The 25,963-nt window shown below is 35.8% G+C and overlaps 1 protein-coding gene across 1 annotated transcript in view; it reads right to left on the minus strand.

Annotated features, from left to right (window-relative positions):
• LOC105838328 (diacylglycerol lipase-alpha) overlaps positions 1-25,963 on the minus strand; it is a 44,631-nt gene that overhangs the window by 14,069 nt on the left and 4,599 nt on the right. Inside the window, 6 exon segments of the mRNA XM_012683829.3 lie at positions 195-396; positions 1,164-1,492; positions 1,891-1,975; positions 2,546-2,732; positions 3,186-3,287; positions 5,845-6,056. Of these exon segments, the coding sequence (XP_012539283.2) occupies positions 195-396; positions 1,164-1,492; positions 1,891-1,975; positions 2,546-2,732; positions 3,186-3,287; positions 5,845-6,056 (1,117 nt within the window).

A 25,963-nucleotide genomic window follows, 5' to 3' on the forward strand; every position in this document is an offset into this window, starting at 1 on the left:
ATAATAAAATTATCTCTGACTGCAATTAAACATCTTATAATTAATTCTATCAAGCCATCTTTACCACATTAAGTACTCTTCGTCGTAAATTTATCTAGGTATCGATAGAAAGTAAACCTTGCCTCTTTGTTTAAAGAAGCTAATGTAATTCTGCGATTAATAAACGATATCAAAGATAAACCGCGTCGACAAACCTTTCTCTTTGTATAATCGAGCGCGACGAAGAACGGAGTTTCGCCAACGTCGACATGGAAGGTCGCATAAACGACTTCAATTTCTCCCAAGTCGAGCATTCTGCTCAGGGCGGCGTAATTGCACCGGCAGCAATTGTCCTCGACGATCGTCGCCGTGTCTTCGTGACGAGTGCCGCAAGGAAAGCAGCAGCAACATTGCAATCTGTCGCGTATAAAAGGAGCAGATAAACAAGATAAAGACGGAGACGATGTCGTGGCCAATGAGTTTACTTATGTGATTGCGGATGGAGCGATCACGCGGAGAAACAGGGGTGTCATACTGTGTGTCATATACGCAAAAATACTGATCCAACGAGAAATACAGCGGGGGAAACATACTTTCTACAAAATTACCGCTTTGCGGTTATTGCATATTTTAATGCACTGACTGTCGATTTCAATATCCTTTAGAATTTCTTTTGGTATTACTTTGTTATACGATCTTTCTCACAATATTTTCCTGTATCGTGTAACATGTATATATATATATATATATATATATATATATATATATTTCTTTACATAAAAGTTTTTCTGTATGCTCACATCATATCGCAATAAACTCAAAGTTTGCAAATATACTGTATAAATTTTATATCGATCGTTGCGAAATATAAAAAGTATAAACGAATTTATGATACTTAAACGCAAAAGGTAATTAAAATATTCTTGAGATAATCAAGAATATAACCTTTTTCATTCTGTAAAATATTTTATCTGCAAGGCAAATCTAAAAATTCGCTTTTAACAAAGTTAATAATCTTTTAATCATTTAAAATTAAAAATCTTGCTTGTTAATATTTCACGCAACGTTATATTTTATTATATTTTACTACAGTTACATATGTTCTTTGTTACACTATATTATAGTTGTCAGAAAATGGTAGATAATTATTGGATAATGTGACAAGCTTCGAGTCTCGTAATTACCTGGTGCATAGTTGGCAGAGTTGAGTGGAGGGATCGACGAGAAACATGGGCCAGCCATAAGCGGCGAGGGCAAAGTGCATATAGTGGATAGCCAACTGAAAGTGGCCGAGATCGCCGTCCTCCGTTAGGGACAGAAACTTTGTGCGTGGAGTGACCGGCACTCCCGACAGGAACTCATATGTATCGTTCTTGCGCTGCTTAACTATTAACTCGCGCTCGATCTTTTGGAATTTCCTGAGCAGCACCAGACCAGCTACAACGTCCGATGGCACCACGTCCAGGTCGCGGAAGAAGTCGCTCAACAACCGAGCAATGTCGGCGAACGAGTTCTGCGAACAACAACACATCGTTCTTCCTGTCAGAATGCGTTTGGCGAACAACACAAAATTTCTCGTAAAAACCACAACAATTTTTCTTTAGATAAATTTAATTTTTCTGAAATCTATAGTTTACTAAAATATTCAATTTTCTCTATTTTATTTTAAAATTCTCGATAAATTTGAAAATGTATTTTAAAAAATCACACATAAAATATCATAAAAATCCAACAAAATATATTAAATTATTTAGATTAATATTTCCGAGAGATTTATTTCTTGATTAGTTTAAGAAAATGCATTTTTATATGATTTGTAAACTATTCTATATTTATAACTCTTAAATACACAATAAAGATTTATTCTTCTGGATATCTTCTCTATTAATTAATTCTTTTAACACTACTCACCCGATTGCGATCGGAATTACCCATGCAGCAGAACAACAATCTGCACCTATTGTCCCAGCTGTCCTGATAGGCACGTATTACTTTTCTGCAACAAGAGATGTAAATTGTGTCTTCATCAGAACATTCGGATACTCTACCAACGGCAACGCATAAATCCAAACGATCGTAAAAAAAGCAGCGCGGAAAAGTTTCGCCATGGTGGAACGTAAAATAGATCGACGACGGTCGTCACGGTGAAAAAACTGCTTGGATACGCTTGGAAATAAAAGCACACTTTTTAAGAGCTATTTTCCGCAAGATAATCTTACTCTTTTAGATTCTGTCCGTTCTCTTGAATTTTTTTTGTAATAAAACCAGTTTCAACTTTACGTTTATTTATCATTGAGAATGTATAAAAATAAAATAGAAGTGAGATCTCGAATCGTTTCCTGTTTCTCTTTAAAAAAAATACGTGAGAATGCGCGGGTAAAATATTGCTTAACGTTTTATGTAATTTGTAATTACGAGGCACATAAAAATGCAAAAGAAATGTCGTAAGAAAAATTCTCGTAAAACCGAGAAAAAAGCTATATTCATGCTAAAACGCTAGACGAGCTGCAATGTGTAAAATGTAAAAAAGAAATTGCGAAATACTTTCGTGCATGAGATGACTTACCGTTGCCGCCAATTTCGACTTCTGTTGCCGCTGCGCTTGTAATGCAATCTTGCTCCTCTCGATTCTGCCTCCTTCATGCTACGCTGATACTTCTTCATCTTCACCCAGGATCTGCCAGCAGCGTCATACGTGCACCAAATGGTCACCATCATTAACGCCAGCAGACACCAGTTCGATATCACCAAACCTGTTGGGCGCAATTCGAATCGATTTCGCATTTGATGGCATATTTAATCAATAGTCGAAGATCAAACTTTGTGAAATAATAAATGACACAACAATTTTAAGTAATGAAAAAAACATATCTTCCACAATAATCATTGTTAAAAGAAATATATTTATAATATATTTATACTTGCAATATTTTATTTAAATATTTTGTTTCTTCTTATTTAACTTTAAAGTTTTAACTTGTTTTTCATACGCAAAAGTTAAATATGTAAATTATTCTTATCTCGATTATTTTTTAACCAATTAAGTTTATAAAGTCGTATCATTTTATTCATCACATTGTTTCAGGATGATATACACAAATACAGATTGTCAATACTTGTATGTGATGTAGAATTTCGTCTATCGGTTAATCTATGACTTTTTAATTACGCTATGGAAAAATACGACTTTTGAATGCAGAACTTACCTAGCATAACATCTTTCGCTTGGTCCACTGGACAGGTTTGATAATAACGTACTAGCCAAGTAACACCTGCGCACAGCCATCCGGTCTCCACCAATACCAAGACTAGAAACAAATCCCCGTAAAAAACTCATGTTTTGCAATTTTATTTGTTTCGACCTCAATGCAGCAATCTAAGGCAAAATAGCGTTCTTAGTTAATATCTCCCGGAATATACAGAAAAAAATTTTAAATATAAAAGTGGAAGAAAGGCTGCAAAAAATCGTCTCTTGTTATCAAGCGTGTGTTAAATTAGCCCCCACGCGTCAAAATTCGGTAGTTCTGATAACTGTTTGGAGTTCCGAATAGTTCTGACTGCATTTCTGCATGGGTAGTTTCCGACAAATTTTGACGAAAAGTCTTACATGTTAAAGCGAGTAGATGATATGATAAGCAAATACATGTCATTTTTAATTGATTTTGAAATTTCATTTATAGTTCATAATTCTTTAATTTTTTGTTCTAAATTTTTTTTCGTCAAGAACTCATTGAAATAAATAAAATGACAATAGAAACATCTTAGAATTATTGTATTTTACATTCAAATTTTTAACAATTTTTAATTTTTTAAAATGTATTGAAATTTTTTTAATGCTTCAGGAACTCTAGATAATCGCAAAATGAAGATCATTTAGAACTATTCGATCTAAAATTTCGATAAGATGTTAGCATCCCTTTTTTTTTAATTTTAATTTTTGAGTGTTAATCAACAGAACTCTTTTTCTAAACTACACGGAACTCTTTATCTCTTCAAAATAAAACGAGAACTCATATCAGAACTACCGAATTTTAATGTGTGAGGGCTAACTTAACACACGCTATTATCAAGCGCCTTGTAATGTTATTTAAACTCACGCAAAGTTTTCTTACAGTAATGAGAAAGTACGCCTGTCACCCCGACATATCGACATCGCGTTGGCTAAAAAGATTAAAGCGATCGACAACACGCAACTTACAAAAACTTTCTTCGTTCATGCCGCGGTGCTCGCGATAGTGGCGTTTGTCTTCCGATGCGGAAACCCCGATGGGGTGGTAAGCGTGTTTCCGCGATGAAACAAACACAGTTAACCCACTTACGACAATGACCGTGATTATTGATCTGTAAGAAGCTTTCGAATCACCGCGTAGAATTAATAGATTCGATATATCTACAATTACCACTGTTGTCACATCAAATTTTAATGAGATAGTAAGAAAAAAAAAACAGTATTTTGTTATATACTTTTGTCAAGCTCTCTTTAAAATTTTAATTACAAAAACTTTAAATTCAAGTTTGATAATTAGCTTGATAATAAAACCTACAAGGCCTATGTGCTTAAAGTGCGTATATACATGCAAAATTTAACTTTTTTTCCTTCTCTATGTGCAATTCAATTCTTCGCTCATACAGTAAATTCCTTCGTCTTATTCTCAATACGAGTTTCAACTTGTACTAATGTTCTCATCGGTCGATGGCCCTAAGTGACCTGAGCAAACTTGCTACTCATCAGTAAGTCGACTGTGGGCTTTAAACAAAGGTTGAGACCTTTGGTATTGAGGATACCAGATGAATAAAAGAGATCTACGAAGAATTAAGTTTTGCACGTAGAAAAAAATTTTAAAACATAAAAGTTTTACTGTATTTACATGTCTCAGGCATCACACCTTATATTTACGGTTTGTAACAAACAATTAATTTAAGTTTAAATTCGTCAAAGAGCCGCTATCATTAATCAGAATAAATGTGACGATAATATTTCTTTCGATTAAACGTACACAAATAACCGCGAAGAAATTACGAATAAAGTTCAATGACTAGAAAATAAGAAAAAATAATTAGCCGATTAATTTGACTTCACAAAACTCAATATCCCTCGTCACTCTATTTTCATCGGTCAACGTTAAATTATAATCGAATCGCAAATTTATTTCGCACGAATTTTGCGAAATTTAATGATACTGCAATGAAAAATAAATCTCGGAGAACGGAAAGGCGCTTAAGTAAAACTGAGGGCACTGTGTATTATAAAATACTTATTAAGTCAAAACAATTCTTGTCTCGCACAGATGCGGAAATTAAAAAAAAAAGCGAAAAATACTCGCAACATAAATTTAAAATTAAAATGTAAAAAGTGCTAGTAGTAAAAAATTAAAACATATTACATATTTATACACGGTACAAGGCACGATAGGGGATGTTATATAACATGTAGCATGACAAATATTATGATTGTCATCAAACCATTTCATCAATACGTTTCATGTTGACAGTCTCTCAATATTGGTCCAAAGTTTAATAATATTGTCGAGAGGCAACTTCGGCATATCGAGAATATTATAGATACCGATGGTAAGTGATTAAAAAGAATTTGCATCACATAAAAAAAGTGCGACCAAGTGTTTCCTTGCAATATTTCTTTTTTCTTAATGAAATGGATTTTCTTATTTAAAAAAAAAGAACGTAAAAATAGAGAACGTGAAACAAAATCGTAAAAAATTTATGTTCTCTAAGGTAAAATGCATCGTTTACAAAACGATGACCACATGGCGCTACAAATTTTATTTCTTTTTATTTCACTTACCACTACGCTCGTCATGTAATATAACACGGATTAACAGTGGGTACATGGTCAAAGATACTCACACAGTCGAATGTAAAGAAAGTACTGCATCGGCGCTCTCGCCGTTGTGTCCAGGATGCTGCCCCTCGTCGCCAGGAGGCAGATAGAGAATTCTACCGCTATGCAGGCCACGAAAAGACCTTCATATCCGATCACGTATTCCCACAGGAGAAGAATGCAGGTATGGCTACGATCCCACTCGAGAATTCCCAGTAGAACGCCTAGCACTGTCAACCTGCGAATCCATAAAGAAATCTCTTTAAAGTGGTGAAACTCGCGAGATAAATGCGTCTAAACCTAGTCTTCGAAGAAAAGAAAACGTCCCTAAAATTACATGTGACGTTTAAACCCTTGAAAATACACACAGAAGGCATATGGCCGATTCTTATATATTCCAAGATATTAATAATTTTGATATCAAACAATCTCATTGTTATTTAAAAAATTCGAATTTGGCTGAATTAGAAAAGTAAAGTTACATAATCTGAGAGATTATATTAACTAATATACTTTCGGACCTTTGCGCAGACTTCCGGTCATTAGGTAATCTCCTCCAATATTATGTAACCTATTATGTAACGACGGTAGGATATCGAGTTCATATTGTTGACATTAATAATCAGAGTTCGCTTTCAATTACATCATCGACGACTATAGATAGATAAATGGACAAAGGCGTGGTACAATTTCGCGAATGCCGGTCGACGATGCGAAAGTTTGCATAGGTATGCGAACTTTGCGCCCTTTTGTTGCACAGAGACCATAGATCACCTTTACGGCTGGAGACTGATAGAACTGTTCGGGACTTTCGGTGGACCGTGCAATGAATGCAACCGCATGGAACTGCATCGCGGAGCTTTCAAGCGGTTTGATCAACCGGAAGCTCCATTTAGCGAACACCAGACAAATGATCTTCGACACGGCGTATTTTTTGGCCGTCGGAAAGCCATCGGGAAAAGAAAATTAATTCCACGCCAAAGAAGCGCGCTGATCCGCATATTCCCCGCAGATATTAATAAAGTGAGTTTTATTTTAATTCATTTATAATATTTATATCAAGGAACTCAAAAACTCGTAGAGTACGAACATTACGAATTATTCGTAATGTTAAATCTTTGTATCGATTACTTTAAACTGTGACCATCTTTCTGTTATTATCGGAAAATGAATAATATTTAATATCCCTGGATCAATTTATAATAATTTAAAACTTAAAAAAATATCTAAATAATTAACTCTTTGTAAATCACGCATAGGGATTTTTAAGATACAGATAATTTCTCGACCTGGAATTATTTGATCCATTCTACGAACAAGTTTCGATGTACAAAAAATATATAAAAATGTTTCAGATTAAATCCGGCAAAGAAACCTAACGCTTTTATGCGTAATGACTAACCGTCATTTAATCAGCGGTGGTAGAAAAAACACTCGGTGTTCAATAGCATTCAAAAGCATATACAAAGCCATTTAAAAAATTATATAACAAAAACGTGATACATGAAATAAGGCTTAATTAAATAAAGCCGGAAATGAGGCGTAAAAAAAGCTATAGAGAAGTAGAACTGCCTCTGAGTTCGAATAACAAAGTTACTATTAAAAAAAATCGTTTCGGTTACAAAAGCACAAGATATTGCGCATTCCGTAGCTTGTTTTTATCTTGAATTTCCGGCTGTATTTAATTAACGCAAATTTAATTAAACTCTATTTATGTATCAACGCTTTTGTTCTACAGTTTTTAAAATAACGTCATACGCGCTTTTAAATGCCAATGTATGTGATTTGCCCACTATCGTTAGCCAAAAGGCAGCCATTTTATAAGATTTCTCTGCTAGAGATCCCTGTATAAGTTATACTTCACAGTTATATTCGTAAAGTATATCAGAATTTTTTTCAGACTTTATAAAGACTCCTTTAAAAGACACAATTGTCCCTCTACGACCCAAGGGATCTGACTAACAAGTTATAAATGAAAATCCAAGTAATCTGCCGAAAATTAAGTAAACATGGGAAGAAAGAATTTTATATATTTTTATATATTTATGTATTACGATAAAATAGTGTTATTGGTAATAAAATCGACTCTAAGTGAAAATAGATGCATAATTCTGCCACGAACAAATTTCATTTATATCCTATTGATCTTTTTTCCTCGAGATATCAAGGCTATGTTTGCCAAAGTAATGGCAGTCCTTTCACACCGAACGATGGTGATACCGTACATATATATACGCCATCATATTTTGTACTATGCGGCACTATGCGGTACGATGCTCGGTCAGCGAGCAAGTCTCGAATATATCTCGAATGGAATGGCTCATCGGTCGTGTCTCGTTGACACGTCCAGGACACACATCAGCCGCGAGACGTGTTCTCCGTGACGCGTAAAATATTTCTTCCCGAGGTTGTTCCAACACCTAAAATCAACCGCACTTCGCTCATAAAGCTTAATTTTAAACGATCTATATTTTACAGAGTAATGTCGGTCTGACAGTTACGAGACACCTAAATATTAAAAAATTGAGTCTTTAATTATGATAACGAACATCGTACGTAAAAGTATATTTGAATAAGTATAATAATTCTTATACAAAATGAAAACGTTCGTATCTTTGAATAAAAATATTATGATTTTCTTTGCTAACAATATTCTCTCCATGTGAGAGATTTTATGTTACACGTAATAAAATCTTCTTACTTTTTTTTAATGTATAAAATTTCACCCCAAATAAAAATAAAAATGCATCCGAATACAATGGGATATCTCTTTGTGTAACCATAGTCGTGCCAGAAAGTGGCACGTGTCGCATAAAGTGGCGAATCGATCGTATATAATGGTGACCGAAGAAATCCAAGGCACAACGAGACAAAGAAAGAAAGATTGAGAAAAATCGACCAGAAAAAGAGCCAAAGAAAGAGAAAGAAATGCTATGCGAGGGAACGAGAGACAGGCAAGGCACGAGGCAAAGGGTCGTTAGAACGTTGGATGCTGCGTGGTGGTTTCGTATCGATTTACTTTGTAGCGGGCTTTTCTACCGTTTTCATCCACGGACCGTGTCGTTTCTCGCCTCTTCTAGGCTCGAAACGCGACAACCCGAGGAAAATCCAAAACCGATTCTCTCATTCTCACCCCACATTGACGCAAATTAAGGGTGCCAGAGATATTTCCCTCGGGCGTCACGGAGATTTCGAGTTTTTTTTGCGCGAAGATCTAATTCAATCCCTAACCGGCGAGTAATAAAGGTATATCGTATAACTGGAGCATCTTATTCCCCTTTTTCGCACTAAAAATAGCTGATCTGTTAATAGTAAGTTCACGACAGAACGAACGCCGCGGATGGATACCAAGAGAACAAATGGAAATACACTTAAAACAAGAAGGAAATAAAAAAAAGATAGATCGTTGAACACTTGCAACAAAACAAAAAAGCATAAATGAGATATACCGATATCTTTTTTCGTATAAAAACTGCAACTAAAAGGATCGCCAAGGAACTTTAATACTTTTTTAATAGAGCGTAAGAGCAACAAGAATTCATGTGTTCTATAGAATATCTTTGAAATTACATGGGGGGGGGGGGAGTCCATTATAAAATGGTAAACTCTTGCGTCTTGTTTGCGGACGACGGTGTAAACGAAAATGCGGCAATCAAAAACTTTGCATTTTGCTGGCGATTTGTATTCCGGTAACTTTCCCAACATTTGCATCGCGGCCTTCGTTCCTATGGCCACGGCTTGCCCCGCATCCTTTGAACTTCGGACAATGTCAATTTACGCAATTACTGGTTTGGTTACCTCAAATATACGCGATTTATACTTCAAATACATAATTTATATTATTTATAAGCATCAACCTTTTTTTTAAAAGGATTTCCTTTTTGAATGCGAAATAATTTCAATAAAACATTTTTCTCCCCATGTCGCATTTTAAACTTCAAAACACCATTCAAAAGAAATAAAAAATAAAAAATATAATTTCTTGGCATATTATTACTGGATTCAATATCCAATAAAAATATATAATGTGTATTTTAATATCGCTGTAGAATCTACATATTTCATATTCCTGTATATTTTTAGACAAAGTGTTTTCAAAGGCAAGATATATATGTATTTAAAATATGACAGAATTAATTAAAAATTAAGAAAATTTAATATAGAAAAGTTTACTAAAAGCTGTGCAATAATTCTTATACAGCATATTTTATGTGTAATATTATTATATTACATCATGTGATTTTCAAATTCGTTTCGTCTAACGCGACTATACGTTACAAGTTAAATAGTTGCTTAACGTTGTACAAACGGGTACAAACCGAGTACAATCGAATGCGTATTAAAAAAAATTTTTTTATGAAAATCGGGTGCCAAGTATACATAGATGCCCCTGGGCTGGTTTATCGTGGCTGCTGGCACCGCCAAGCTCTTCCGCGGGTACAGCGAAAACTTAAAAAAAATATTTTTTATGAAAGTCGAATGCCAAGTTCACATAGGTTGCTTAATAAACTTGTTTGAGATATCAGTGCAGAATATAATAGTGACAACGTTCCAGCATTTCCCATTCAACATTGACTTTATGCTGCAGTCTAGCGCTATTGTATATTAAGTATGACTTCCAAAGTGTCGTCGTGAAAAGCAACAGAATACATGATACTACAAGTTATATTTGAGTCATGTCACGGATAACACGTTCATATTATATGTACAGAAACTCTTAGATCAATTCCGAACAAGTAAGTACGTTTGTAGACAATCACAGATATCAATTATACTTTAAATTAATATCGCATTTTAGAAGAAACAATTTAAGAAAATTATTAAGACTAAAATTCAAGATTAAATTCTCTTTATTACAATAAAACTATTATAAATAAATGTCAAAGCGCAAACTTTTTTTTTAATTTCGATAAAGAAATCAAAACGACTAAATTATTACTGCAGGATATTAAAATGCCGAAAAAAATCCTTTGCGTAAACAGTATTACTTTAACTGACGATGCATAAAAACGAATTTCAAGATAGCGGTTAAATAACGGCAGTGAAAAAAGCTGGCGCGGCCGGCTTGCAGAAAAACGCGGTCCAGTTAATGTCCAGTTTAACATCACTGCTCTCAACGAGATATCTCGTTACCGTGCATCGCAAAAACTTACACGCACGAAAAATTCTCTTACTGTTTCTGCTCTTTCTCAAAGCTCGCTATTTATTGCTCTCACCGAAGATGCTTCCTCTAAATCTGTGTTACGTTTGCTGGATGATAATATGCTTCTCTGCTCTTTGAGCATATTTATTGTAAAATTATTTCCGAAATCATTTTCCTAATCGAATAATACATCGACTTATATTATTAACGATTTCTAGTTCCGATCAAGATAAAAGATTTAATACAGTCAGTTATATCAGTTCTAATCTTTTCATAATTTTTTCCAGAGAAGGATAATATCCTCGATGTCTTGTACATTGATCATATAAAAAGGCGCCATAACGTCTGGTCTTCTTTCTCGAAAGACGTTCTCGATAATCTCGTGAAATCAGGTCAATCTATTGAGCAGGAACTCAATATTAATATAATTCCTGTTATCCATTATCGAATAACTTTTAAATATTCATAACTAGATTTTCACGAAATAAACGAGATTTGTTTTATGTCGCTTCGTAATAAATCTGAGAGTCATTAAAGTTCAAGAGAGAAATAATGGCGTGTGCTTTCTAATGATAAACTGAGCGAATAGGATTAAGTAGAAGGGACGAAACCACATTTATAATTACCCGCTTCGTAAGTTTCGTGACAGTTGTACCATTGAATTTCACGGATGAGAAGTTTAAGACGTTCTTAGAGTAGACTTGGAACGTACAAGTAAGTGCCGGGAGAGATATAGAGTGTGCCAACAACACACGGGAAATTTCAACTCTCATATCTTTATTCCGAAACTGACAGAGTCAATGTTATTGTATGAAGAAGCGAACTAGATGAGAAGATAAATGGAAGCCCTCGATAATATGTCTTTTTCTATTTCCGAGCTACGGAATGATATCGGACATTCCAATTCCAAAGATATTTCTGTATTTAAGCTACAATAAATAACTTGAGATCCATTAACTTGAAACCATCGTCAATTTTTATTTTGGAAATAAATCGCGTGAAGATATGTATCTCCGTGCTACAAGAAAACGGTTCAGTTTTTTTCAGTTTCAAAGAAAAAATTTCTAGATGTCTGTTCGTATGTAAAATAATTCTTTTCAAACAATATCAATTTTTTTTCATTAATGTATCATCAATTGTCAAGCTTTTATTTCAATTTTTTTTTCTAGAAAATGCTCAACTAAAAAAAATCGTTGCATCACTCAAAACGTGAAATAATGGAAAATGAAACTTTAATTTATCGACGCCTTGCTTTTCACATTGTTTAGCAAGCCCTTCATTATACTCGCGAGAACAAGAACACCATCGCCTTCGCGAGATTAATGTATAATTGATAACGCGGATTAATTCGCGTCGAAGTATTTTGGAAATTTGTGTGATGCGGGGCAATACCGCAGTGCACGGCAATATCGTAACCTGTGACATTTGGACGCGGAAACGTTTCTCATATCCGGTTGAGCAAAGCTCGATATACCCGCAAAATTAATGGCAGGGAAGTCTCGCTGAATTAAACATCGTATTTTTAAGTGTCGTCGCGATTTCGCACTCGATAGAAAGGATCAATCTTTTTATAGAAGAACAATGAGCAGTTTGTACATAAATTCGCAACCGACGCATAGATAGTGCGAGTGATGCTTTAAAGTCACCACGATGCACAATTCCAATTTGATTAGCTGTCGCTAATAAATAATAGTTTTAACATGCAATGTGTATAACATGCAAATATTGCATGGAACAATACACATTTTATATGTGTGTATTGCCGTAAATTTTTATTACCACTTAATAATGTCCTGGCCTATAACAGAGTTAAAACGATAGAGTTCAAAACAAGTCTAGTAATCGTATCCAATGCTCGTAATCCACGATATCGGGCAATGGTGCGCGAAAATCGAAATAGCGTGAGGAAAATCCACTACTGCAACTGTAACCGTGCGCAATTTCACACGTGATGGAGACTGCAATCTCGGAAAAAGCAATCTCGATGTATAAATTCGTCGACTGATCGTTGCGACAAAAGAAATAAAGATCGGATACAAAGCGAAGATACAATTTTGCGTAACAGAAATCCGTGCGCTTTTTCTCTTTCATGTCGATATTTGTCAAAAACTACCGGCACGTTAAGAAAGATAGCAGAAGAAATTTATTTTACTGGTATAGAATTTTATTTGTCAACAACTTGTTTCCATAAAATACTTCAGAAGATGTCGAGTATTGAGTTCAAAGATAAAATTTGATCTCAAGATCAATTTTCAATAAAACAATAAACCTAACAGTGAATTTTCGCTAATGAGAATCACTGTCGAAAATAAAAGAGAGCTCGAGGCCTAAAAGACCAAATATTCCGAAAATTTCATCTGGACGATCATTTATGTTCCAACGTGGCCAAAACTGCCAGTTCTCTTACATTACGAGCTACAGGGACAAAGGACTATTTATCGCCGTGAAACGCCGAGGAGATATACCGGGTGTCTCAACATTTGCCTTCTAAATTACAAACGTTAGAACTCAAATATGAATAATGAGTATTTTTTTATCAAAAAGTATAATAATATTTCATTTGACTTACTGGTTTAAAGGAGACAAAAAAATAAGAATAAATATCCGAATCTTGTTTTTTTGCTTAATTTTAAATGTACAATCTATTTTAAGAATTTCTTTGACAATTAATTATTAATATATTTAATGTTGACAACATTGAAAGATTTATGTTAAAGAAAATTTGAATTTACCAAAAATTTGACAATCCAATTCTGATACACCTTGTATACCGATTTCGTGATTCGAAGTAGGGACGTGGCCGTATGGCGAATTTCATGAAGGGGACGCAGATGGATTTGCATCGCCGTAGTGAAAGGATCCTGCACCCTCGCACCCTCATGCTCGGGGATGCTGAATCGTTTGATGGCGAGACATACCCCGTTTGTTTTAGACTGCCCCTGTCGAAGGCGGCCATTGAACCGTTTGCCCGGAAAAAAATCGAAAGTCGCGAATTCTGAGTATTGACGTGTAACGTATCGGAATATACAGTTCTGCATAATCGTATTCGTATCATGTTCAATGCATATATTACATTACAACTTTTGCAATGTTGAGATTTCGTAATTTTATTTCATAAAAACGTTACATAAGATAAAATGTAAAGTAGCATAAAAAGAACATTCAAAAAAATAATTATATATGTATGTAAAATATTGTGTGTGTGTATGTGTGTATAATTAATAAAATAATAATTACTAATCAAATATACAAGAGATATATTAGAAGAATTACTTAAAAATTTTTGATTTGTCTTCAACTATATGCAAAAATATTCTAGTGTCTAGTCTGTTTTTCACAAATATTTTTATTTGAATGCTCGGAAATCGCAGGTGGAGGAAATGGGTTGTTATCGCAGACTTGTTTTATCAATATTGATTCATTTTAAGTGTCATTCGCCGACTGGTCGTTTCACAGTACGAGAATCACGAGAGAAGTTTAACGATCGTCGCCAATTAATCGACTTCGCGCACAGACAGCTTGATTTACGGCGACACGATAGCCACATTCATAAAATCTCGACAAGTTTATTAAGCGTATCCGATGTGAATGAAAGATCTGGCAGAAATCTATGTGTTCATCTTGTCGCTGTAGGCGACACTTGTAAACTTTGCTTTCATAAAAGTGCTCCATCTCTCTCGCGCACGCTGTGAAAATTGAGAGCTTTTTTGTGCATCAATTAAAAATAAAACCCAATAATACATGAATCAACAGTGAGAAATGTGCGTACGATGTGTCATGATAATTTTATTATCGTTAGAAAAAAAGCAAAAGCATAATAGTCAGAGCACGGAATGTTTGAAGAGATTTATGACAGCGCGCGAAGTCGTACATCCGGCTGATCCCGGATAGAAGAGTTATCTCTCACTTATTGAATCACATCTCGTTCGAATCATCGTAATTGTCCTCGCGGATTATATTCGCGTCAAAACATGAAACTCAACAAATCGTAGCGACTCAGTTAAAAGATGATCTCAAGATCATATAAGAGTCACACTTGTTCGCGCAAACAACCTCTATTTCCGAGAAAATATATTTATAATTTCAGTATGCAATTGTCAATTTTTATTGTATTTATATTTTTTTCTTGTTGAAACTAATTTAAACTATACATATTGATTCATCTCTCAAAATGTATTATCATTATTGTTTAAATATCCGTAAAATAGTTTGTAAGACGGTAGTCAAGGAGAATATTTACGAGAAGAGGATGCTTCTATTTTGAACATGCTCTTATTATGTGACATGCGGCTGTCATTCGTCAAACAAAACTTCCGAGACTTGTCGCGTTTGTTAAATAGGCCACGATTGAGAGCGCGAGAAGATATGAAAATAATAAAACGTTAATGATTAATGTTTTTTATTATGAAAATAAAGATGCTTCGATTCTTTGGAATAATAAGCACACGAAAAATTTTTCTAATCTAAAAAACTTTTAATATTTAATCTAAATTTAATCTAAATAACTTTCTAATTAATATTAACTTACACAATTTATAGTATAAAAAAGTACGACTTTCTTATAATCGTTTTTATAATTACGATAAATATTCGATACGCATTATTATTTACCATTGCCAAATTTTTATTTATTAAAAATAATAGACTTAAATGATTAAATGTCTACAATAAAAAATAAAATAAAGTCAAGTAAAATAAAATATAAAAATAGCAGCTTTTTCCGTAAAAAAGACAAATAAAACGCTCCTAGCAGAAAAACATTGTATCACGACAAATACCATAAATAAATATCAATTTCAGCGTAAAGAAGAAGCATCGGAAAAAACACGTCGTGTGGAGATAATTTTTATTGATTGCTGTCATTCCCCATCGGGGCGCCGACACTTTAAATCCGATAATGGATCTGCAATTCCGGATAGAACATGAAATTGAGATTACATTGATTGCACACATGCTCGATCGATTCATTGACATCAATGAATGTCACTATGGATAATTATTATTGGTGACATGTGAAAATATCAGAAAAGTTAATTTGATTGTGAACGGCACACATAAATATATATAAATAAAAATTACAAGGATAAAAAATATCATAAAATGTACAAAAGCAAATAACAGTTATGAAAACCTACTTTTTAAACTATCGATACATACAAATTATATTATACTAGAACAACACAGACGCGCGCTACGCGCGCGCTATTTAATTTTTACTTTTTAAAAATAACAATTGCAATAATAATTATATAAATAAATAATTATATACAAAAAGAAAGGAAAAGAAATAGAGAGAGAAAGAGAGAAAGCATACTTACATACATTAATTTATTATCTAATTTTCTTTCTTCTCTCTCCCGGTCTCTCCCCGTCTCTCCCGGTCTCTCCCGGTCTCTCCCGTCCTCTCCCGTCTCTCCCCGTCTCTCCCGGTCTCTCCCGATCTCTCCCCGTCTCTCCCGGTCTCTCCCCGTCCTCTCCCGTCTCTTCCCGTCTCTCCCGGTCTCTCCCGGTCTCGACCCGTCTCTCCCCGTCTCTCCCGGTTTCTAACCGTCTCTCCCGATTTCTCCCCGTCTCTCCCGGCTTCTCCCCGTCTCTCCCGGTCTCTCCCCGTCTCTCCCGGTCTCTCCCGGTTTCTCCCCGTCTCTCCCGGTCTCTCCCGTCTCTCCCGGTCTCTCCCCGTCTCTCCCGGTATCTCCCGGTCTTTTTCCGTTTCTGCCCGTCTCTCCCGGTCTCTCCCGGTCTCTCCCCGTCTCTCCCGGTCTCTCCCCGTCTCTCCCCGTCTCTCCCCGTCTCTCCCGTCTCTCCCCGTCTCTTCCGGTATAGATAACCATTTATACAAATTTGACAGCTGTCAAAATTCAATCGCAATGATTACTCTCGCAACACAAAGTAAGCGCAACGAGAGAACTAATCGGCATCGCGGAAAAACGACAACAATACTTCGGGAGATGTGAGTATCGATGCCATGCCCTTTTTTAGAAAGGATTCTTGCTAAACGTATATAAAAAAAAAAAATAAAAAATGATTTCAAACTTTGATCTCAAAATTAATTTAGTCAGAGACCAATTCTTCGTTGTATGTACTTTCCTTATTTTACGTAAAGGAGGCGAAAAAGAAGTACAACAATGTCGATAAATTTTACATAAAAAATGTGCGTGTTTGCAAAAGTTGGATGTAACGCGATAGTCATGCGTATATCTAATGTATTTTAAATCCCAACGAGCTCATAGGCTCAGATCTATACTTAGCCGCCGTACGACGAGGAAAAAATAGTATTCGGTACACGTGCACACATGCGGATAATGTTACAGCAATTTTTTAATGGCTCGCACACACGGGAGAGACGACTTTAATACGTTAATAATCATCTTGTGCTTGCGAGGGAGAAAGTGCAAGAGTGCACAATTTCTTCCCGGTAGCGGAACGACCAAAAGATAAACATCAATTAATCATGTCAATACGCACGATGATATCACGTGATGACAGCACTGCGTGCGATAAATAAGTATGTATGATAAATGTATACGATCGTAACTCAGCAAGAATTTCGAGAATTATGACGGTAAGCAGAAATTTTGTGGATAAAGCCAATACTATTATTTTATTATTAATGTATCGCGTCATTGTCTCCCCAATTCACAAAAAAATTTATCAATACGATTAAACGGCTATAATACTATATATATTTTAAAATATATCCTCTTACTATCTCGCAAAGATTTAAAGAGACTTACTGCTCGCAAATTTATAATCATTACGTAAAAATTATTGCATCATAATTATAATAAAGAAAAGAACAAATAAATGGATCATGCACATTTTTCGCGTCAATTCATAATATAAACTTTTCATGTGAAATGTAAAAATTATCAATACAATATACAATTTAATAACGTAATTTCTCCTAAGTACATTTCATTTTCAATTCATTAAAGTTATTAAAATTTCATCAGAACTAAAGTCATCCTAATTGTAAGACAATTGAAGATAGCAAAATAATGTATTTGAATATCGATTTTGATCAAAATTCTGTACGCATCCCGTTAAAATAATGAAGCATTTTGTCGCCTAAAATTGCGATATTCATTGATAAATATGTATAGAGTTTTGGAACATCTATCGTATATATAACAAGGATTGAAGATCAACGTGGCACCGAGCACGAACGCATGACAATACGCACGTGTAGCCCCTGCCGATTGTGCGGAGTCACCCTTAAATGATTCATATAGCACGCGCATAGACAAACAGACAGAGACAGAGACAGAGACAGAGACAGAGAGAGAGAGAGAGAGAGAGAGAGAGAGAGAGAGAGAGAGAGAGAGAGAGAGCTATACAGGAGACAAAAGCTCTAGCTCGGTTGCGCGCGTAACATATCGATCGGTCGCGACTTTTTTGTAACTGTGACGGAAGCTTGGAAGCTCGTTAAAAAATGCGGCAGAACAAAAACGGCGGTCGGGAAAACGAATAGGAAAAAGTTCGCTTTATTTTACGCGCCGCCTCGAAGAGAACACTTGAAGACTCAGAAAACGGAATGGGCCGCGATGGTGGAAGAAGACGGCGCGGTGAGCGTGAAGGCAAACATTAAACACCCCTGTATGCGAGTCAATAAGCGATAGAATTTTAATAAATCACAAATTTATCTTACATGAGAATATATATCGGAGTTTTATGTATAAAATTATAAGTAGATGTATAAGGTTTATAAAACAAAAATACACGTAGACGAAAATATATATGCGTAATGTTTTCGTGGCAGGTTTAATTCTATATATGTGAATTTTACGGACGATTCATTGTGACTAGCTTGTTTTACAGACAATTCATCGTGATTAGCTTGTTTGAATGTCGTACTCCTAACGACGAAAAGATTGCAGAATGTTTCCTATTTTCGTACACGTGTCAGATTTCGCGTGACATCGGATCAATAATTCTCGTTCTCTCCCGCGTAATGTGCTCCTCGGGTTATTTTATCAGAACAAATCGTCCGTATCGTAAATGGGATTCTTGAAAACTCCTAATTAATATTCAAAGATTCGATAAGCAGAATTTTTATAAATAAAAATGCAAATATACAAATTTCGTATAAGATCAATTACAACCTTTTTCTATTTGGCGAAAGAAACGGAACGAAAATACGAAGCGAAAAGTCATATTAAAATGCCGTGGAACAAGACCTGTGTGTATGTGTGTTTATTGAGGTCATATCGATCTCGCCAGTTACCAGTCGTCTGAAGCAAGAGAGTCGGGATTAATATTTTCGAAATACGAAATGTCACGACGTGCCATTTCATTCGTTTGTAACTCCTTAAGGCGAATATGTGTCAATGAATCAGCTATTTTTTTCTACGACTTATTACCCATCTCTGAGAAAAAAAATATTCAAATTTATACGAACGAAGATTTGTACGGAATTCTCGACCGTATGTAGATTAAACGATCAATTCATAACCGTGATCCCACCGATTCACCATCACCGATAATTCGCGATACAACAAACACTCGTCGCTTGGAAAACCCTCGGCCTAGAAAAATATGGCACGATTCCGCACTCGCTTCCATTTATCGAGATGTCGAATGCTCGTCGAAGCGCGCCAAGAGCAAGAGAGTGAATGCGATCACTTTGCGACCAATGCCTCCGCATTTCGTGAAAAGCGACGCAGAGATTTTTCCGAAGCTCCAAAACAAACCACTTGAAGAGAGAAAGTTTATGGGTAGAGAAGATAAATGGACGAGAGAACGCGCGCAGAGCTTGCGCAAATAAAGATGTTTAAAAACATGGCATGTTGTTGTGTTTATCATTTTATGCACGCAAAGTGGATCATCTGATGAATAGAAAAATAGCGATCGCAACAGAAAAATATATCAGTTATAAACACCTATTCGTTTACTATTTGTATTGCAAATATATTTGACACGTAAATTGTATCGGCAAACGCTTTGTCTGCCGTTTAATTAAAAGCTTCTATAATTTTTCATAACTTAGTAAAATTATTTTCGTTACCGTTTGTATGTAATATGCAACAAAATAATTTCCTACGGGAGCATAAACTCCCATTAGATGGAATTGACTTGTACAAAAAAAAGAAAGTGCTCTCGTAAGTGGGACTCTCATATCTTGCGTATCTTGAAATTTTAATCAACCTCGTTGCTCATCTCGACGTCACATCGGCATGACGTGCAGGCGTTGCACGTGCCGATTATACTTTCCATGAATACAGCCCACTGTGTTCGTCTAATAATATGTAAAGTTATGCCAGAGCATACGACCACTCAAACTGGCTATGAAATAAACAAAGTTTCCGAGAGAAGAGAGTTTATAGTATTCAATACGTATACCTCGTCGCTCGCTTGCTTTCGCTCTCCTTCGATTATTATTCGTACGAATTCACGAGCCCCATGGGATCCAACTTACGGGGAGGGAATAGCAGGTGACGTGGATTTTGCGAAACGCGTCGAGAGAAATCGCGAATTTTAACGGAGAAACGATAAAATTTGCAATTATACAGTTTCTGCAACGTGTGTAATTTCACACAGTTGTATATCGTACTTGTACATATTTGAGTAGAAATCGTGACTGCGCGTAAAAAGTGTTAAATATATGTGCACATACATACGTGCAACCAATATGCAACGACGTTATATCATTGCAGTACTATCAAAGTACGTTTTATCATTGCAAAGCCGTTTTATATCGTACACTAAAAAAAAAAAGAGTTTAGTATAGTAGCTGTCAGATGTTGCGTAAAATAACGCCAATTAAATATCTTGCTGATAAAATCAAATATAATTCTACTTTTCTAAACATTTAATAAGTCTAACTGATAGTGCTTAAAAAATAATTTAAAAAAGTAAAATTATTTATAATTATATCAATCATATATTTAATTGGTATTATTTCAACATTTGATTGCTATTATTAAACTCTTTTTTTCAGCGTGAAAAAAATATGACGCTGAAAATTAATCAACTAATTCTGAAATTATTATTAGCTCGTATAAATCATTGTATTGTTGTTTCGTCGTGTTGTGTCATCGTATGAATCATTTTGTGTAACTTGTCATATAATAAACATTAATTAAATATTACATGACGCATACGTAAAACTTCTCGTGTCTATAACATTTTAATAATATTCAATACATACTTTACTTTGGATATTTGCCTTCTCGTTTAATTTCTCTCCTTCGCCTTCCTCTTTCTCTCTCAGAAACATCAGTTTAAACCTGTTTCATTACAACTTTCGTTAAAACAGATAAAAAAGTTCCATGTATTTTTAACTCGTACACAATACGTCGCGCGTGTGGTTAATAAACACGAGATAGACCAACAATCTCGACGGAGGTAGCATTAAGCTTTAAAATCGACCCCGTAAACGATATTGACAAAGCATACCCCCCTCAAAAAAAAGAACAAGATAAAAGTAAAAACGAAGAAGCCGCTGTTGTTTGTCAAGAGCTCTCGCGCAACGGAGAAAAGCTCCTCCGTGCTTCCCGTGCTTATTATACCTTTGCGGATAAAAAGCTCTCGACAAGCGGATCCCATTGAATGCGCGTCGCGCGTCTTTTCTCGTCATTGCATATAATTCCCGTCCTGACAAGTCTCGAGTCGTAAACACGCGCGTTTTCAACGCGGAAAGCGGGGAGGGGGGAGGGGGGATGGTTGCAATTGCTCTTTGACCGAAAGATGCGGTCTTCCGGCGAATGCTCTCCGGTGGAAAAAGTAATTTTGTTATGACGCGGGCCTCCGCGTTATTACTTTCACAATTATCCGGTGCGCGATGAAACAGTCGGTCGGTTTCCCGTGAGAGTGGATTTTCACGGAAATGCGAGGAAAAGTGCTCGACGCCAGCGACGCGAGCACCCCTTCCGGTTCGTCGCGCAAAATTCTGCCGCACGCACTGCGATATTTAATACCCGGCAAATGCAATATGGAATTTGCAGGGCTGGTTATTAGGTTCGTGCATAACTTGCACTAATGATTTCGACAATTTCAACGATTACGAACTGTTAAACGTATTTTAACAAAATTACAAATACGAGCTCCAAAGCCTTAATTAATTCTCTCTTCTCGACATTTATCATAAATATCATTATTAGAAGGTTGAAAAAGGTTATGCGCGTGAAATTTTGAAGCGATCCCTCTCCGCTCTGCCTTCTCTTCCGCCCTTCTATCTTCTCATGTTTTCGATTCGAATGAGGCGTGCAGTGCGTGCACTCGCACGAGGTTCGCGAAGGAAAAAAAGAACGGATACTCACTCGAGCAGATGGACGAGGAACAAGACGGCACCCGGCAAGACGAGGTCGTCGCTGCCGCTCCTCCAACGTCTGCCGAACGCGATCAGGCTCGGCATCCCGTGATGTTTTCGTCGACAACGGCGACATAACCTACGCACGCACGCACGCACGTGTTGCAACACGGATGCGACACTCGAAAAGACGCGCACGCGACGAGCGCACTGACCACTGACCGGCCGGCCTACCGACTGATGAGAAACGGGAAATACGAGAATGCAAACCCTGCGGAAGACGGTTGAACGGACGGATGGACGAGTCGGACCAATCAGCTGATCGGCCGCACGCTGAAACGCGGAACGACACACGCGCTATCGTATGTACATACACCATACACTAAAAAGAAGAGATCGGGTAGAACGAACCAAGCCTCTGGGTTGAGTAAATTTGATTACGTCACTACAATCAACTCAAATTAAATCAAAATTTAGTCTGTTTAACAATCCGATGCATGAGGTTTAACTGAACAATTTAGTCAAAAATAAAAGGTTAGAATAAAACAAAAATGTATGTCATGGATATAACAGATGTTCCTTCAACTACGGTAAAGGTTGATTTGTACAGTGAAGGTCTTACTGTGTAATCTAAATAATTTTACCACTGAAACAGTAATCTATCAATTCAAGATCTTTGTCTAATGTAAATGCATTTTCAGTTCATTTAAAAATATGTTGCAAAGACTAAAGCAGCTAACTTCGCCATATACAACTCTGGAATTGCGTTCGTTTAACTCGATTTTAGCTAACAGTTTTTATGGTATACAATACGAAACTCGCATCTAACAAAAATATTAAATTAAAGTGTGTCAAAGAGTAATAAAATGACAATTATATTTCAGTTATATGGCATGCAAAATTAAATATTTTTACATTAATAAAATTTGTATTTTCTATGCTTTTTATTTTTAATTTTGAAAAAGAATTTTAAAAGAAAACGAGCTATATTTTACGAATACAGTTCTGTCGGGTCTAACGGGATTTAATTTTAATTCCACTCAGCTGAAGAGCTTTTAACACGTACACAGATTAATCTTACGAATGTCTTTGCAGACATCAGATGCGAGAGACGTAAAAATGCGGAACGCGCGGAACCGCTCGATATTAGCGCGCTATTCAGAGATCATATTGAGAGCAAATTTTTATATTAAGAATAAAGCTCAAAGAGTTTTAATCGATACGTTACAGCATGTGAGAGGCATCGAGCCGTTTATCGTCGTACGACAGAATCGACGGTTCTAAACGAGCGATATTTCGGTCGTGACGCGATTACGCGGCCAATGAAAATGAAAATGGACGATCGCCTTTCCTTCCAGCAGCCCCCATTTATTCGCTGCAACACCTCGAAGGGATAAAAATTGCGGACGCGTTTTCAAAAACCATCGGAAATATTGTGGACTGGAAAATGGGACTGACTGCAGAAAAAAGAAAGGAATAAAAATCGATTGAGATTCTGCGAACATTTAAGCAAGAGAATGAGAATTATCGACGTTATTCTGCAGCCGGCAATGTACGTCACGAGCGAGGAGGGGAGGGAGAGGAAGGGCTGCGAGAAGCGATTCTCGATCATCGCTAATAATACACGAGAAAAGTGTTCTCACGCGACCGAGTTTTCTTGAAAAACAATGACCGCCGTATAGAAAATGCATGTAGAAAATAAAAGCCCGCGTATCTCTCTCTCTCTCTCTCTCTCTCTCTCTCTCTTTCTCGAAAGCACCTTGTTGATTGCAAGCCAAATAGCGACCGGACTGGAAAATTTCGCGAATTTTACGGCTTTACAGCCAAAACGAGGTACCTTTGAATTTTAATTGACAAAACACTTTTTGTGCCTCTTCTCTACATTTTCCTGTTTTGTAAATGGGAAAATCTTTACGCTTTCATTCGTAAGATGCCAATGCTTTTACATAATTATTCATTTCTTTTAAATATCTAAAACTATATTGATCACAGTAGCGAAAAGCCACTCATCGGCCAACATGTAAAAAATAACATATTTCCTCGTATTTCACTCTTTCATTTAGTATTTCTTGAAACTCGATCTACTTGCATTTATTGGGGGGTAAAACGGGAGTAATGATATTTATCAATTGGCTGTAGCTTTTATCTTAATGGAAGTGGTGGTGTCGACAGTCACCGCTATCCGGCATTAATTGCGACACACATTTTCCTTCCGGTTCAAGGGATACGCGCGCGGGAGATATATCTGATAGAGTGCCGATTCGACTTACGAATGGCATAGGATACACAAGGAGATCTGTATAATCCATGCATTTACACACAACAACCTCTGAAAATAACAACCAATACCCCGTTCCAAGAATAATCAAGGCCGCACTCGCACTCTTGAAAATGATCCCGGTTTATATGCGGCGTGTCATTATTTTCGCGCTCGTTCGCTCATTTGCTGCATGGCAGGCGCAATCTCAAAGCCGTTGGCACGCTGATGGGCAGAATTGTGATGCACAATACGCGACTCGAAATATGTCACAGGAAACCGCGAATCCTCGAGCATTATATCGAAGTATATCGCGCGCTCGTGCTTAACACAACACCCCGTGCATACAGAATTGTTTTCGAGGATCTATCTATATGTACGCAACAGACAAACAGGTTGAATTCATGATGCCTTCGTTACGTTGACATCAACGTTGCATATTTGAGATGAGGAATAGAGAAGCGAGATAAGGTATCCAAAATTCGCAAATGAATTCTTGCAGAAATTTGTAATCTCTCTTTTAACAAAAATGTGGAAGTGCATTTATAGAAAACTAAAAAATTTTAACATTGAGAATTATTTTTCTTAAATGTAAATGTAAATAATTTTGATAATTGCTTTTTATTAATTAAAGTAAATATTAGGTAAAAATAAAGTTTTTCCAATCGAATTTCCATTTTAATTTAAAAAGATTTAGCTTGTATAAAAATTTGAAAATTATTAGAAAAATTACGTGCCTCTCTTTCTCTCTTTATCGAAACTTTAATTGTACATTACACTTTCGCAAATTTCGTCCGGATTCATATTTCAAGAAGATAGTAGCAGCTATAGAGATTCCCAGTCGTGGTACACCGTAGATGGATGCATACTCGTGGTACACAGATACGCGATACATATTCGTGCAATCAATTAGCAGATCGGAAATGAATCGACTGGAATTCGTGAGAGAGTTCCTAATTGGTGCATGTAAAGTCGAATATATAGGTCGAGTTCGAGATCTCAGGATGAAACGTGCTCTACTAACAGTGATCCATTAATCCTCAAAGTAACAAGATGGATAATATTCTGATAAAATTGGGTTTTTGAGAACTAACAAGTTTAGCAAATATAAAATTCAAGATTTTTATATACATAATTCTATATGGTATCAAAATTAGCTAAAAGCTAAATAAAAAAAATTAAAGAGTTAGCATTTTTCCTCAGTATAGTTTTTAAGAAATTAAATAAAGTTTCACGCAGTGTATTTTATACATAGATGTGACATTTTATAATTTAAAAAATCATTTAGTATTAAAAAGAGAAAATGTTACATACGAAAAAATATCTTTGAAAATTTCTCTAGAATCGGTTGTAAATTTGTCAAAGAATTGTTAAAATGTTTAAATTTCTAATGCATACTTAAGTAATGTTTCAAAGTCTGAGAGATATACTCAAGTATGATATTTACTTGATAATTATGTCAGGAATAGAACTTTGTGGCTAAATTACAAAGTAAAT

The sequence above is a fragment of the Monomorium pharaonis genome, chromosome 11 (assembly GCF_013373865.1).
Source record: "Monomorium pharaonis isolate MP-MQ-018 chromosome 11, ASM1337386v2, whole genome shotgun sequence".
Taxonomy (NCBI): domain Eukaryota; kingdom Metazoa; phylum Arthropoda; class Insecta; order Hymenoptera; family Formicidae; genus Monomorium; species Monomorium pharaonis.